We start from the raw sequence: 15321 nt of genomic DNA, 5'->3' as shown, positions 1-15321 counted from the left end.
GATAAAGACCAGTCAAACAGGATAATGGTTCCCCTTAATCAACTAATTCAGGGTGTGGTTGCATGTCATTTATTTCAACTTGTACAGAGAAGCTTGAACAGCTGTGTGGAAAAACACTTAGTTGTTTTCTTAGGTAACATAATTTAAAAGTGGTAAATACACAGTATTTAAACTTGATACACCTGATAAAGTTAAATGCATAATAAAGGGGTAAGAATGAAACACAAGCCTTGGTCATTAAACAAACCGTATAAAAATTTGCCAATATTCAGGACTCTAGAAAAGAAACAGATCAGTTGCCTGATAGGTAGGAGGGGACCACCAAGAAAACTACTCAGCACAAGAGGCCTGGTTTCCCCATAGCACTTTCCTGTGTGCTTTCAGAGCCCAGAAGTACCCAGCATTAACCCCACAGTCAGCACTGGGCTCGCTTGAAAGGAGGGGAATTGGGGAAATCAAGCTGTAGCCCAGTTCCAAGGCACAAGCAAAATGTTTACTTCACTATAAGAAAAAAAGCGAGCTTTATTACTAAGGAACAGCAGACAGGGAACTGGGCAGATTGAAACATACAGTACAGCTTCTCTAACAGGTCATGCATTGAGATACATCTTCCTCACACACCCAAGCTTTACGCTTTCAACAGAACGAATCAACAAGAAAATCCACATCGAGTTTCTTTTGGAAACGTGCATTTGTCTGCAGCCTTACTAGAGCTGGCACTGAGAGACAAGCCTTTTGCAGAGCACCTTCGGGAAGTGCTGAGCCTTAGGATCCGTACGAACCAAGCCCACACCGGCCGTAAGACACCGATCTATGCTAGCATCTGAGTCCCAGTAACTGTGACTGGGCATCGAGGAACTGGTGGAGGTTCTGTTCAGAAGCTGCATTGCACCTGGCAATCCTGTTTGGTAAATTTAAACTGTCTTGCTAGGCACCTGCCAAATCACCAGCTGGAGACGCTCAGCATGGAGCATCGCTACAGCTCACTCACCTCGAACAAAAACACACCACACACATCACTACGCACTAGCTACAAGTAATCAGATCCCCTTTTTTTTATTATTTTTTCCTTTTTTTTTTTCCTCAGAATAAGTCCATTTACAAGGTTATAGAACCAAGCTGCCCACTCCCAATCATCGTTTCCACGATGAACAAATCCTGTTCAGAGACAGGGGAGGAGGCAGCTGGCGTAGTGCTGGCACCCAAGTTACCTGTTTGGTTTTCCCATAGCTGAAGCTGCAGGGCTTTGGCATAGCCTTGGACGAAAAACGGCAGGAAAACATGGCCCCGAATTCCACCGTCCTGCTCCCACATCACAAACCAGAGGCACTGGTTTTGGAGAGAGGCCAGCAGCACAATCTTTCGGTAATGAATTGCGACCTAAGGGGAGCATCGCTTCAGGTAATCAAAAGACGTACGGGGCAGTTTGTGTAGGCACCTCTGCGCTCACTAACACCACCCGACTTCAACAAGGACCGGTCAGAGCCAGGACTTACTGGGCCAGGTCCGACCGCAGCCAAGAGCCTCAGCGCTCTGCTGCCAGCGGCGCCCAAGGTGACGGAAGACAAGGGAACAGTCACATCCTAAAAGCCTACAGCAGGGCAGCTGTGGCCCGGTCAGCGGGCAGCCATCCCACCACTCCTAACACTCCTTCGGTTTCCTACAGCACCCTCAGGGCAAAGAGTTCAGCCTAACCGTCCCTCGCGCGCTCGGGATGTTTGGATCCTCCTCTCCCAGCAGAACCGCATCAGTCGCGAGGCTGAGACAAGAAGTCCGACCTTCTCCTCCCGGCCCACCGCTCCAGCCACAGGACAGCCGTACTTACCCGGACCCCTTCGCTCAGCCAAACCCTGATCTCCGCCAGCTCACCTACACGCTGCCGCTCTCCAGCTTTGTCCGAGCACAGAGACCTTGTGAACGTGAGTCCAGAAGCCAGAGTCTCTCCCACTACACTTTTTTTTTTTTTTTTTTCCAACAAGCACCGCAAAATGATCAGAGAAATCTGACTGCAGGTGAAGGAGCTCTTCATAAGAAACAATCCATGAATTAGGTATACGCTTAATTTACTAACAAGCCTCTGATCCACAGGCATTCACAAATTACTGGTAACAAACTTGCAAAAAGTACACAGCATTGGCCCCAAAATCCAAATGAAGAGTTTGGAAAACAAAGGTTTCTTTGAAAATTACTAGCTAATCTAAGTATTTCGTTAAGATCTTAAAGTCTAAGCAAGCCCTAAATCTATACTTAAAAAATAGCGGAAGTTGTATTATTTTTAATTGTAGTAAACCATGTAATGTACATGGAAGTGAAGGATTTTACCCTGAATTTTATATTTACTAGTATAGCTATCTAGATCAAGTAAAAGATTTAGAAACAGACTTGTTAGTGCTTCCTCTGCTGTTCAAAACATTCAGCTAAACACCACCTTTCACTCTTATGTCTGCAGCAAAAGTAGTTCAGACTGAACTTAAGCCCTTAAGTACCTTTTCCTTTCGTATGTGTTGAACTTACCCATTGGCAGTCCCACCAACACCAAGACCTCAGGAGAGGCAGCGTCCTCAAACGCTGCAATTAGCCTCACTTTCTGAACGTCCTGAAGATGCTGTTTAATACAACTCGGCTCACGAAAGTAGGCATTCTTTAAAAAAAGTTGAAAAGGTGGGTTTTGCTTTGTTCCCATGCAGTTAAAAAGGTGTCAATTAAAACCAGAACAGAACGACGAGAAATAGATGCAACATTTCTGGCAGGTCATGAACCCTCAAAGTGCGTGAGTGTAGTTTTGTGTCGCGCATGCCGCTCTGCAAAAGCTCCACACTTCTGCACGTGCGCACGAGATGGGCATACAACACCCCTGGGACGTTGGCGATAGTGCCTGGAATTTTTTTTGGCATGAAAAACCAGGTAAAAGAAGTTCCAAACGCTTTTTTTGACTGCATTTTTTTTTTTTGCAATGCGCCGTTGCTGCTCAACACCATCGCTCACCTCTCCGGGATCTGCCAGCACCCTTTTTTTCCCCCACGAGAAGTCTGCGGTCCAAGCAATCAGAGATGTTCAATGGTTATGACGGATACGGTAGTCGGATGTCTTACAACATGCTGCTATGTAAGCTCTACACCCAGCGTTACACTGAAATAGCGCCGCGTCATGCTGCGTTTGGTGTGGGCTCTGTTAATGTTGCTCATCCTCAGCCGCACGCTTTAGAACATGCCCCGGACCGAGTTGCTCAACAGAACCGTAAAGCGGCCGTTCACGAAAGGACTTCCTCCTCTCCCACGTTGGGCAAGTCGTTGCATTTCAGGTTATCTTCACTGCCTTGCTTCCTGCTTTAAAAGGACGGCAAGCGGTTTAAGCCTCCTCCACTGCAACTTGCTTGGGGCAGGGTGAGGAGGACAGAGGGAGGAGAAAGCTGCGTCTGCTCCCATCGCGTTGTTTCGTGGGTGTCTGGAGAAGGACTGGGCAGGCACTGGAACCGGGCTGGAGCTCCCAGTGCTCCTGGCAGTCCCCCTCCCTTGGGACCACAGGGATAAGTGGCACCGTGGGCAGGTGGGGGGACCCAGAATTATCCCGACCCCGCTCCAGAGGGGTAAAAAAATAATATGCTGCTGTTCAGCCTGCCTGTTTCAGTGCAGAGGAAGAAAACGTGGCTGAGAAAAGAGGCAAACTGAGCCTTGTCTCAGATTTTGGGAGTTGTGGGCGGTGTCTGAGGGCAGCAGGGGTCACCTGGGCTGAGTACAATCACCTCTGGGCAGGACAAGTTTCCAGAGGAGCCACCTAACCCCTGCTGAGCATCTGGGACAAAGCAGAAGGTGACTCCTGCACCTGCACCGTCCCCACCACAGAGCCTTCAGGACCCTGAGCACGTTCCCCCCCACCCCAGCTTCCTGGTCACAGGCTGGAAGCACCAGAAAAAGAAGCTTTGCAACCCACATGAAGGTCAAGGATCCACGATATCACAAAACCCAGCTCCCCCCAGACCCCACGGAGGAGCTGTGGTCAGACGGAGCACGTGTTAACGTCCTGGCCAGGGCGCAGGGCAGGCCGCGGGCGTCCCACACTTACGGCAGCAGGTTTCCAGGGGCGGACAACGAGCGCTCCTCCCGCCGGCTGCCCTCAAACGGGTTCCCGAAGGATCGCTTCCGGATCATTGTTTTAACCAAGATCTGCAAGGGCAGGTTGGGGTTGGTCAGGGTGTTACTGCTTTTGCTTTCATTCAAGAGCAGCAGGAGCACCCAACCCTTGTGCCCAACAAAGGAAACTACTGAAAACAAGATTCAATTTCTTTAAAAAAATAAAATAAATAAACACACATTTACAAGTCTCCCACTGCTTAACACAGAGGCTGTATCCTTGTCTGAAAGCCATGGTACGACAGATGAGGGCACAGATGACAGCCACGCTTGGAGTGAGGCTGGGCAGGAGAGCAAAACCAAGCGTGGGATCCTTTCCTCCCCCAGGGAAGCAGGTTTCAACAATTCCTGCATCCCGTAACTGCAAATCCCCGTTTGCCCACGGTTACCTGGCTGAAAAATTCATTTCCTCATCCCTTGATAGGGAGAGGGGAAGGAAGGAACCAGTGCGGTTTTCCCTCGGCACCTGGGAACCCCCAGCTGAATTTTTATTGCTTCTCTTCCCTCTCTGGGTTCTCTGCCTGCTCAGCACTGTGCAGTGGGAGCCCTCACGCGTGTGAAATGCCCGTGCCAGCCGGGTCCCGCGGGGAAGGCGTTTATTTTATTCAAGAGCTGAAGCCACGTGCAGCTGGCACTCGAGCGTGACGCCCGCAGTTGGATGCATGGAGATCGGGGGTTGGAGGGAAATTTTGAGGAACAAATGCAAATGGGAAAATTCAAATCTACCTGCAGGCGGTGACGTTATTTAAAAAGGTTCCCAGTAACACACTCCCCTGATTCTCCCTGAGCTGGGCCGAACCCACCTGGGTTCTCAAGGGGGGCAGCAGCGCTGGGCAGCCTGCCCCTGCAGCCAGCGCCCATCGCAGAGGTCACCCCAAACTGGACAAACGGGGAAAACCAACCCTCATCTGCTGTGATCGCTTTAGAGCAAGAGCTGGTTTTTAGTCTCGCGTGGAGCAAGGTACAGTTGCACGTTAAAGTATCTGGGGCTGAAGGACACACACTGGGAGAGAGCTCTGGAAACGGAGCCAGATATGGGCACAGCCCCGAAATGGAAAAGGGGGTTCAAAAGGGCTCCGCTCCTCCTCGAGGGAGCCCTGTACTTCGAGAAGTCAGCCTGGGTGTCTGAAGGCAGACACCGTCACGCTGGAGAGCTGCAAAAGTTCATTCACTATTTCTCCTAGAGTACGGGATAGCGGGCACCCAAGGAGACCAGGAGGTTCAAAACCCGATAGGATTCCTTCTCCGTGCTGGCAGGGGCTGCCAATGCCAAGGCCCAGCTAAAACCTGTCAGGGGGAGCAGCAGCGCCAGGGGACAGAGCAGGTGCCCCCGTGCCTGGTCCTCATGCCTGCCCGAAACCCGACCAGACCCAGTCCTAGAGCCCAGGCTCTTTCGCCTGGTTTTTGCTCTTATCCCATGCTTTTGCTCATCGGGCCCGCGTGCCCGCAGGCTGCACCTCGCCCGCACTCACCACGGTGGCCAGGCTGGGGATGTGCTTGACCGAATTCTCCACCTCCTCCTCCGTCACCTCCACCAGGGTGCAGTTCTCATCCTCGGTGGGCAGCAGCTCCGCTCCGTTCTTGGTGACCCAAGGGTGCAACTTCAATTAATAACACAGCCTGTCAGGGACGATTGCCTCTTTTTCGTAACTCCAACCACACAGGCCTGGCAAACGCATCTCCTCGCCCAAGCTACGGCGCCTGTACCCTTCTGAAATGCGAGGGAGCACGGGAGAGACGCGGTGTCCCGCCTCGGCGCCGTGCAGCGCCGCAACACCGTGTCCCCGTGGGTTTTACAGAAGACCTATCGCCACTCTTATCTTACAGAGGGGATTTCCTCCAGACCGCACGCAGGAACAGCCGTGATAGGGAGCCCCATCGAGCCCCGGGCTCAGACCGGAATTAATCCAGGCGGAAACCCCTTTTTCTCCTTGCCCGCACAGCTGGCGTCCCGGGCAGCCGCTGGAGGAGCACGGACCGGTTCGGCAAATCCCCCGCAATCCTTTCCCCCTACCTTCGTCTCCATTTTCTCAGCTTCTCGCCCCTTCCAGGTTCCCGCAGGGGCGAAGGACCAGAAATCTCCTGCCAAAGGCTGTTGCAAGGTACTTGCCTGGTAGCAGAGGAAATACCAGGCTCAGGGGATTTCCGTTGCCTGCGACTTCTGGAGGCACCAAAGGTCCCAAAGCTGAGCGGGCCCCGGAGCAGGGGAAGGAGCTGGGACTTACCTGCCCGGGGGCCCTGGACACATGGGGAGAACCTAGCCTGGCGCGAGCAAACTGAGCCCGAAAAAGCCGAGCGAGGAGAGCCCCACGAAAGTGAAGCCACGGCCACCACCAGGTTTTTGGGTCAGTACCTTAATTTCAGGGACCGAAATCCTCGATTCGGGATTTTTATCCAGCATACGCGTAATCAGATCCTTCAAGAAATCTGTAACTTCTGGCCTTGGGAGAGGAGAGGGGAGAGATGAGACGGGGACCCAGCCCCAGGCATGGAGCTGCTGTCCTCCCCAGACGACCAAAATATCCCTGTTTTGGGCAATGCGGAGCATGGTCCCACATGCACGGAGCTGGGAGAGCCCAAAAAATGGAATCTGCCCAGGATAACAGTGCAGACATGCTTTAAAATAAGGGCCGAGGGTTTAGGGGTTGTGTTTGTTGGGAGCGGGTTGTGGGTTGTTGTTGTTTTTTTTTTTTGAGTACTTACTGGTCTGGGAACTCCAACGTTTGGGTCTTGATTTTGTTGTGTAAACTCAGGATCCTTTCATCCATAAAAGGACACTGCCGCAAAGAAAAGAGCAGTGAGGAAAGGAACAGTCTCTGAGCAGGAGCAGGGCGGCCCGGTGAGCGCTGGGGGCTCGTGGGGTTCCAGGGAGAACAGGGAGACACTTGTAGGGAAATACTGAAAGGCTTCTTATTATAGCAATGTCTTATTTGAAAAGCCATGAAAATTACATTTGACTAAAAATGGCCGAATTTCTACAACCGCTCCTGTCTCCAAAATCCGGCCAGGCACTGGCTGGATGCAGGCACCAAAACAAAAACAGCACTGCAAAACAGCATTACCTGCCCAAACACGAAGCAGTACAGCGTGATTCCCATGGCCCAGACGTCCAAAGCCTGCGGAGAGAAGAAAGCATCCTTAGACCTGCAACAGCATGTGCAAGGAGGGTTATTATTGAAAAAAATATCGGTAATAAATACCTTTCCAGAGAAGATTTTCCTGGTTTCTGAGAGCGTCTCCGGGGCCATGAAGGCAGGGGTGCCCACTGTGTTGGTTAGGAGGGCGTCAGCTCCCTTGAACTCGTTGCTGACGCCGAAGTCGGCGATCTTGACGTGCCCGTCCTCCCCCACGAGGAGGTTGGAAGGTTTGATGTCCCGGTGGATTATCTTCTGATAGTGCACTGCGATCGAACGGAAACGACAGATGCAGCAGAGGAAGGCAGAAGCCAACCCCCTGGAGGTAGGAACAATAAAAATGAGGAACTGCGCGCTGTCCGCACTCACAGTATTCAATGCCCTTGATCAGGTCCTGGAAGTAGAACCGAGCCTGGTCCTCGCTGAGAGGTTTCAGGGTGGGGATTTCCATCACGGGGCTGCAGGGGCAACAGAGGATGGAGCTGGCTCCCAGCCAGAGGTGCCGAAAGTGGCCCCGTGTTAACGTGTCACGGGGCAAATCAGGAAAACTCACCCTTGCTTCACCAGTTCAAACACTGAAACAGAGAAAGGAACAGTGATTATTGATGAACTACAGGTGCGAGCTCCTGCAAGCATGGTCCCAGCACAAAAGCGATTATTTTAATGGTGAATTTATGAAATATGCCCCACGCACCCTGCAGAGACCCAGCCCCATAAGCAGACACCCTGAGATGCGGGGGGATGGACTGCAGGCACTTACCCATGTACAGGTGGTCCTCGCTGGGGTCATCCAGCACCTGCCAAAAGAAGCAGAAAGGAAATTAGACAATGAAAAAAAAATAAAATCAAGAAGCTGCCTTGCAACTGAAACATTGCAATTTATTTATTTTGCGTCAGCCACTTCAGTTTTGCACCAAGCCCCCCCAGGAGCTCAGGGCGGGCAAGGAGGGGGGTGCTGGCAGGCTGTGAGCTCCCACCCACCCTCGGGTCCTGCTCATGACATTTTAATTTAAAAACACGTGGGTTTGGTCTGCTAATCTCGGAGCTTCAACCCACAAGGTGGGGGAAGAATAAGAGAAAAGATGTAGTTGGAAATAAATATTTAAAACACGCAGGAAGCATCATCTGACTCATAAGCCAAATGAATTCCAGCCTGCCCGTCCTTAATTCTCATTTTTTGTTTCCTCTGGACCATTTCACGCAGGCAGTGGGTGGTGGGCAGTGCGGCTGCAGAGCCCACGGACACGCCGCTTCCTCCCCAAAACTGATCCGCATCCCCAAAGGAAGCAAATTATTTCTGCACTTCTCCTTCTGCGCAGGAAAGAAAATTATTTGGCGGGGGAAGGAGGGAAGAAAAGACCTTTCATAAGAGGGAAAACATGAATCTGCAACAGGCGGGAGGTGCCGTGGCAATCCCAGCCCCTCCACAGTTTCTCCATCCATGCTGTGTCCCTGCGGCCCGCCCTGCTCACCTCCACCAGCTTCACCACGTTGGGGTGGTCCAGCTTCTTCAGGATGGCGATTTCCTGGTAGACCTGCTCAATGGGCCCCTTGGGCTGCACGCAGCCCTCCGAGGCGCCTTTGGCCCCGCGGGGCGGCGGGCGGCCTGTGGGGAAAGGCAAAAATGGGGTGAGAACGGCACCGAGCCCCCCACGTCCCTGAGGTGCCACCTGCCCTGGAGCTGTCACACCGCCGGGTGCCACTTACGGGGGAAGCCCGCCTGCCTCATCAGCTTCTTTTTGGAGAGAACCTTCATTGCCTGCAAGAAGGGAGAAGCGGTGGGATTTGGGGCAAATTGAGCAAGGGTCGGTGGAGGGGACCTGTCCCGTCCCTGTCCCCATCACCATCCTTGTCCCTGTCCCCGCAGCGTGCTCCAGGAACGTGTGCCACTCACATAGTAGGTGTTATCGTCCTCGTTGTAGGCCAGCTTCACCACGCCGTAGGAGCCCTAGAAAGGGGCACAGCCATGGGAGACCCATCCGAAAAAACAAAAACCAGCACCAAGCCAGGCTCCTCTGCAAACCCCAGGCAATGCCAGGGGTCAGCGAGGAGCACAGAATTCCCAGGAGGACACAGAAAGGCTCAGATACCCCATTTTGTTCGAAAGGGGACAAATAATGATCACTAAAATAAATCAATCAATGGGCACAACCCCAAAAGACCAGCATTGCAGCATGGGGCCAGGGGAGCTGCCACGGAGAAGGGCTAAACTCAACGATCGATGTCACCGGGTTGAAAGCAAGAGCAAAACCAACGCGTTCCCACCCCAAACTCCCACCCCATCCCCAAAGCCAGAGAATATTCACCTTCCCGATCTCATCCTTCAGCTTGTACTGGTTGAGCTGGACGCAGTCCTGTGGGGAGAGAGGGTGAATCTGCCAGGAGCCGAGGTGCGCGGCCGCTGCCCTCCACGCCCGGGCTGGCAGCTCCAGGACGGAGCCGGAGAGCTCGGGTTCATCGGCAATAACGCCACGCGGCCACGCGCCGGCTTGTTTAGAGACAGCTAATTACTAACGTCCACCGCCGGGCAGGCGGCGTTGTCCGCTCATGTGAAACCGGAGCACGAAGGGCAGCGGCAGCGATTGGCAGCCCCGGGGCTTTAACGCTTGCCCGGCACCAAATATTTCTGTTTCAACAGCCGAAGCGCTGCCCTGCAGGCGTTTGCTGCCCGTTTGCTGTCGGTGCTGAGAAGGCCGGGGCAGGCAGTACAATTTTTCTCTCCGAGCCTCACTGAGGTCTGTCTTTTTTAAGGGGAAAACCTAAAATCGCTAATTCCTGAATGGAGCTAAAGAGCGAATCTGCGGGCATCTGGGCACAGATTAAGCAGGGCCAGGCTCTGATTTCTGGCTGCTCCGCACCCCACCACCAACCAACTCTCCCAAAACACAGCCTGGCGAGCTGGCAGCACCAGAAATCACAGCCAACCCGTTCTCCCCGCTGCATTAACCCGGGGAGCCATGCTGCCCCCCAGCCCGGGGCTGTCCCCACGGCCAGGGACGGACCAGGACCCCAACACCTTCCCACCACCTGCCTGCAGACTTCATCCCAAAAATACAAGGGAGGGAAGCGGGAGGCGGGGGCCTCACCTGCAGTCCCGTGATGGAGACTCGGTTGGACTCCACCGTCGGCCTCCGCGGCAGGCGCGGGGACGAGTGCGGGGACGTCACCGGCGAGTAGGGCAGGGACGGGTAGATAAAGCGCTCGCTGGCGCCGTCGCTGCTGCCGGGCGAGTGCGCGGTGTGCGAGCGCTCCTGCAGGGACAGCTTTCGGCCGGAGAGGTTCAGCTTCGCCCTCGGCTCCCGGCCATCCTCCCCAGCGGCCGTGCTCATCTCCTCCTCGCTCGCCATCCCCGTCGCCTCGCACTCGGTCACCACGATGAGCGACTCCATGGCGCGGCGGCGGGCGCTCAGCGGTGGCCCGGGTGCTTGGCTGCGCCCTCCGTCACGGTGCAGGGGCCGGGGGGCCGCGGGTGAGCTGCCGGGGACGCACGAGGGCATGGCGAGGCCGCCGGCCTCATCCCGGCTGCCGGCGGTGCTCCGACGGGGACGTGCGCCTGCGAGCACAGCATTGCACAAGGGCTGCGTCAGGGCTTGGCGTGGGTCCTGCACCTGTCCTGCTCTCCCAGGAGGTTTTGGGCCTTTCCCTCGCCTACCGGGGGGATCCCGCGTGGGGCAGGTCCCTGAAGGGCTTTTGCACCTAACAAATCAGCTAACGTTCGGTGAAATATCAAATGGAAGAAACCAGGTGGCACCAGGCAGGGTTCTTCCCCCTTTATCGGCCACCACTTACGCTCTGCTCACCCCCTTTAAGCACCCCCAGGGCACAGCATCACCATGGGAACTCAGCGACCAGGCCCCCGAAGTGGTATTTTACACGGGCAGGATCAGGCCCTGCACTAAGCGCACACAGTTCCTGGCTTTCCTCCTCAAATCCCCAGACCTCTGCCAAACTGCCCCCGAACGAAGCTGCTCCTGGGGGCGCGCAGCCACTCACCAAGCGCGGGGTGCGGGATCAGCCCCGAGGCTCAACGCCTCCGCCCACCGCACCGCATCCACACGGCTTCTCCTCCTCCCTGCTTCCTCCTTGGCAAGAACGGGACTTCTGCACCTTGGAAGAAATGAGAAAGCGATTCTGTTAGCAGCCCATCGTGGGGCCAGCAGCCGCACACGGCAAAGCCACCACCCGTCCCTCCTGCGCCGTGCTGTCGTTTCTAATTTCTATGCTGCCAAGTCACCACGAGCTGCAAATGGATAAAACCACCCCGGAACAGTGCCCAGGACCAGGCTTCACTGGGTTTTCCGCCCGGTTCCTGCACCCCGGCAGGGCTGCAGGTTAAAATTAGCTCCGCTCGGCCGTGCTGAAGTTTCCAGGCTGCACCCGGCGCACGAGCACTCTGGAGCGATTACAGGGCAAGTACCAAACTCAAGCGGTGCCCCCCTCCTCCAGGCTTTCCGAAGGCCAAATTGCCACTTCCAGCCCCGATCTGTAAACCCGAGTTATTTCACCCGGCGCTGAAGCGCGAGCGCAGCCGTGCCAGCACAGCGCAGCTCGCCTCTCCGGAGAAGCGCGAGCGATGCGACAGCTATAAATAAGCCGTCGAACGGCAACAAGGACAAACTATTTCAGAAACGCCGCTCAATCCGCTCCTGGCCGGGGCTTCGCTATTCAAGAAAGCCGGGACCCGCGGGCGCTGCCAGCGAAACCACGGCCGCGAAACTCCCCCGGTGCCGCTGGCAGCACATCCCAGCACCAAGACGTATGAAGCCATTAGGACCACGGCAGCACGTTTAAAAGCACGCTCAAAAATACACGAAAAATAATTAGGAACACCCCTCCCTCCCCCCTTGATTTTGCCCCAAATCGGCCCCGGCGGCAGTTTCCATCTGCCCGCATCGCTTCGGGAAGCGCGCCAGGCAGCGTATATAAATAGCCGTCCCACCGCGCGGGGACGGAGCCCAAACGTCGTGCCCTGCGCCCTGGCTGAGCGCCGCGGCCGCCCGGGCAAAACGCACCAAAAAAGGCAGCGCCGTGGGGGGCCACGGCCAAGTGCCACCCCCGGGGGGGACGCGGCTGTCCCCATCTCCTCCCGACGGCCGCGCGAGAGCCGTCCCGCCGGGCCCCGGCAAAGTGGAGGTGTGAAATAACGCTCGGAAGCGAGCGCACCCTGGACCACGGAGTTAATTGGCTTGAGCAGGATAAACAGATCAAGGCCGATTAATTCAAGCAGGCATCCCAGGGCGCTGGGAAGAGGCTAAAAGTCACCCCAGCACCATCCTCCCAACTCCTACAGTGGAGAATAAGTTTTGTTGTGTTTTTTTCTCCTCTGTCTGTATGGAAAAGGGTGGGTGCAGAATCTGGCCTTTCAGAGGACGCTGGGATGCCATTCCCAAGCAAAACCCAAAAGTGAGACCCCAGCTACTGAAGGGATGGGGAATAACCTCTAAGGATAACGCAGCCGGATCGCCTTAATAAGCATTTAGGGACGCTGAGGAGGAGGAAGAGGAGGAGGAAGAAGACAGCCGTATAACCAGCCAGAGGAAAACCAAAATTGACTGTGGGGGAATTAAGCCAAAGGGAGGAAATACAGCCTGGGGGCTTTACCCACCCACCCCCATCGCTGCGCGGGGAAAAAGCGGCGCGTTCTGGTGTGAAATCCAGCAGATCCTTACGTAAAAGCAAAAAGCACATGCCACGAAATCCTCAGGAACTGTAGCAGCCTGGTGTATAGGAATGATTTATCGGCCCAGCGTTTGGCTGCGAGCCACGTATAACCCATAGCGGCTGCAGCAGGATTATCGAAGCAATCAGTCTCGCATCTAATTCACCAAGGAGAGGGGCATTAAAGGGAAAGAGGGCCGGGAAGCCCGGGCACCATCCCTCCCTCTCGCGCCGCGGCCACGTGGCTTGGTGGAAACGAATGGGGACAAAAGTGGTCCCTGCAAGGGCGAAGCCACCGACACAGCCCGCGTGGCCACCGAGCCACTGAGGTGACTGAGCTGGGTCCCCATGTGGTCCCCGCACCGACAGATGCCAGAGCACTCAGAAACCAACACCTCGCCCAGGCTGGAAGCAGAGGCAACACCTCCGGGGGTCATTTCTGTCGACATCGTGCCCCTAACCCTAACCCAAGCCGGCCAGGAGCCCCCCAGCGGCATGGGGACACGGCACAGCCACCCGCAGGTGGGGCTGGGTGCTGCCTGAGCCCTAGGGGCGCCCACAGACCCTGAACCACCGGGGCGAGGGATGCTCTGAGCCCCTCGCAGCTCCATTTTCACCCTCGCAGTGGAGGCAAGCAATGGCCGCCACCTCCATCCATCCCGCTGGGGGGGGGGGGGATCAGCTCACGCGCTGCCCCAAAAAATGACCCAAAAATTACTGATTTCAGCGCAGACCTAAACCAAGGCCGGTTTTCGCTGCAGAGCCTCCCCCCCGCACGTCCCCCCGGCTCCCACAGCTCTGAGGCTGGAAGTTGCCTGAGGCAGCTCCGGCCGGGCAGAGTCCGGCCGCCTTTTTGCTTTCCGCGGTCCCAGCGAGCGGTGGAAGCGCCGGTGCCAGGAGCAGTGTCATCGGCAGCTACGGGGCATGGAGCACTGCTTCCCTTCCTACGGGCGAGCTCAGACCTTGCCAGAAATCTATTAGTCACCGTAGTATACAAAGCCCATATGCATCCCCGCCTGACTTTTAATGGAAAAAATCTCTCAGCGGCTTCTTCAGAAGTCGGAGGACACCCAAAATAACGAGGTACTGGAAAGAGGCACCCAGCCCCCAGCCGAGGCCGGGTGTCCCCAGGCTTCTCATCGCCCCGGCCCGGCCCGGGATGGGACGAGCTGGGGAGGAAACCACCAAGGCTGGCTGGGAGCACCGTGGGGGCAGAAAACCCAGCGGCAGGTTCCAACTGGAAGAAAAGAGCATCTTTAACGAGATTTTTTTTTTAACAGCGATGATACCGCCTAACGTTGCTTCAATGGGACACGATGAGCATCCCAAAATGAGAGTGCAAGTGTCAGACCTGGCGTCAGGATGGGCTCAGAGCCCCTCGCCCTATGGCCCCGCACGCTGCCAACACCAATTAAAGACATTGGGGCCGAGCTGGACACAAAACCTCCCCCCAGAATTACCTCCCCGGCCTCGTAAAGGCCGCCTGCCCCTGGTCCATCCGATGCCAGCGCTCCCTGGAGCAGGCTCTGTCCTTCTGCCCCGACCCAAGCCCTGCGCCCACCCCAAGGGCTTGTGGCGGGGGGGCCAGGAGGGGCTGGGACCCCCAGCCCTGGGGGGTGCGGAGCCGCAGGGCTCCCCTGGGGGTGGCAGCGCCCACGCTGCGAGCGGGACGGGAACTTGGTCCCAAAGGTGAAGCAAGCCTCGCCGCTCTCTGCATGAACCCTACAGGCTCAAGGGAAGCCCAGGGTAACGCCAAACGCCCCCGGACCCCCCCGCAGTGGCCTCCCCTCTGCCCCCAGCCTCCAACCCCAGCTCCGACACCACCCCCCCCCCCCCCAGGATGCCGCCGGCTGCCACCGAGACCCCCGCACGCCCCGGGGCCCCGCAGCCCGGGATGGGGCAGTGCCAACATCGCTCCTACCCCCCACCCCCCCCAAAAAAAAAACAAAATAAATAATAATAATAAAATAAAATAAATAAAATAACGGCGGAGCCGCGCGCAGGCCGGATCTGCTACCGGGGCGTCCCCACCGGGCTCGGCTTTGTCTCGGCTTCAGCCGCAACCCCCCCGCCCCCGCCCCGCCCGCGGGCACCGACCTGACCGGGCCGTACCGAGCCGAGCCGGGCCGGGCCGGGCCGTACCGGGCCGGGCCGCGGGGAAGGGCGCGGCCCCCGGGGGCCGGAGCGGGGCCGCCCGGCGCCGCCTTTGCTTTCGGTTCCGTTCCGGCGGCGAGAGAAGGCGGGAGGGAGGCAGGGAGGCAGCCGGGCACGGAGGCTGGGATGGAGGCTGGAGGCTGGCGGGGAGGCGGGGGGGAGGCCCCGCTCCGCCCCGGGGAAGGGGAGGTTTCCCCCTCCCGCCCCCCCCCCCTCGGGCAGCCGCAGCCTGCCCGCCCCCCACC

At 56.5% G+C, this 15321-nt stretch overlaps 1 protein-coding gene across 23 annotated transcripts; it reads right to left on the bottom strand.

Annotated features, from left to right (window-relative positions):
* Window positions 1–53: 53 nt before the first annotated feature.
* CAMKK2 (calcium/calmodulin dependent protein kinase kinase 2) lies at window positions 54–15306 on the bottom strand. 23 transcript variants are annotated; one of them, XR_014573623.1, is made up of 18 exons: window positions 15020–15268; window positions 11258–11371; window positions 10351–10817; window positions 9571–9618; window positions 9159–9212; window positions 8972–9023; window positions 8737–8870; window positions 8025–8061; window positions 7818–7839; window positions 7634–7722; window positions 7331–7530; window positions 7193–7246; window positions 6834–6907; window positions 6484–6571; window positions 6145–6240; window positions 5603–5750; window positions 4063–4163; window positions 54–3326 (listed from the first exon to the last, which is right to left on the bottom strand). XR_014573623.1 is itself a non-coding variant. In XM_083804343.1 (18 exons), exons 3-18 carry the CDS (start codon window positions 10759–10761, stop codon window positions 3251–3253), a joined length of 1665 nt encoding a protein of 554 aa, XP_083660469.1. In that variant the 5' UTR covers window positions 10762–10817; window positions 11258–11365; window positions 15020–15306; the 3' UTR covers window positions 54–3250. The 23 variants fall into 23 exon arrangements, 21 of the variants coding, with proteins under 21 accessions (XP_083660469.1, XP_083660476.1, XP_083660458.1 ...); XR_014573624.1 differs by having other exon boundaries at window positions 54–3323; XM_083804343.1 differs by having other exon boundaries at window positions 5603–5731; window positions 11258–11365; window positions 15020–15306.
* Window positions 15307–15321: the final 15 nt, after the last annotated feature.

This window comes from Anser anser (assembly GCF_964211835.1).
Source record: "Anser anser genome assembly, chromosome: 18".
In the NCBI taxonomy this organism is placed as follows: domain Eukaryota; kingdom Metazoa; phylum Chordata; class Aves; order Anseriformes; family Anatidae; genus Anser; species Anser anser.
The sequence above is the reverse complement of the archived record's forward strand: the minus strand, read 5'-3'. Positions and strand labels throughout refer to the sequence as shown.

What these genes read in the sequence shown, in the direction of transcription:
- CAMKK2 (XM_083804343.1), bottom strand. Translation starts at nt 10,761, where the DNA reads ATGCCCTCGTGCGTCCCCGGCAGCTCACCCGCGGCCCCCCGGCCCCTG. An exon ending in TGAAGGATGAGATCGGGAAG is followed by an intron (nt 9,213 to 9,570) that starts GTGAATATTCTC and finishes GCCCCTTTCTAG; the next exon opens with GGCTCCTACGGCGTGGTGAA. An exon ending in TTTCGGTCCCTGAAATTAAG is followed by an intron (nt 6,241 to 6,483) that starts GTACTGACCCAA and finishes CTCTGCTACCAG; the next exon opens with GCAAGTACCTTGCAACAGCC.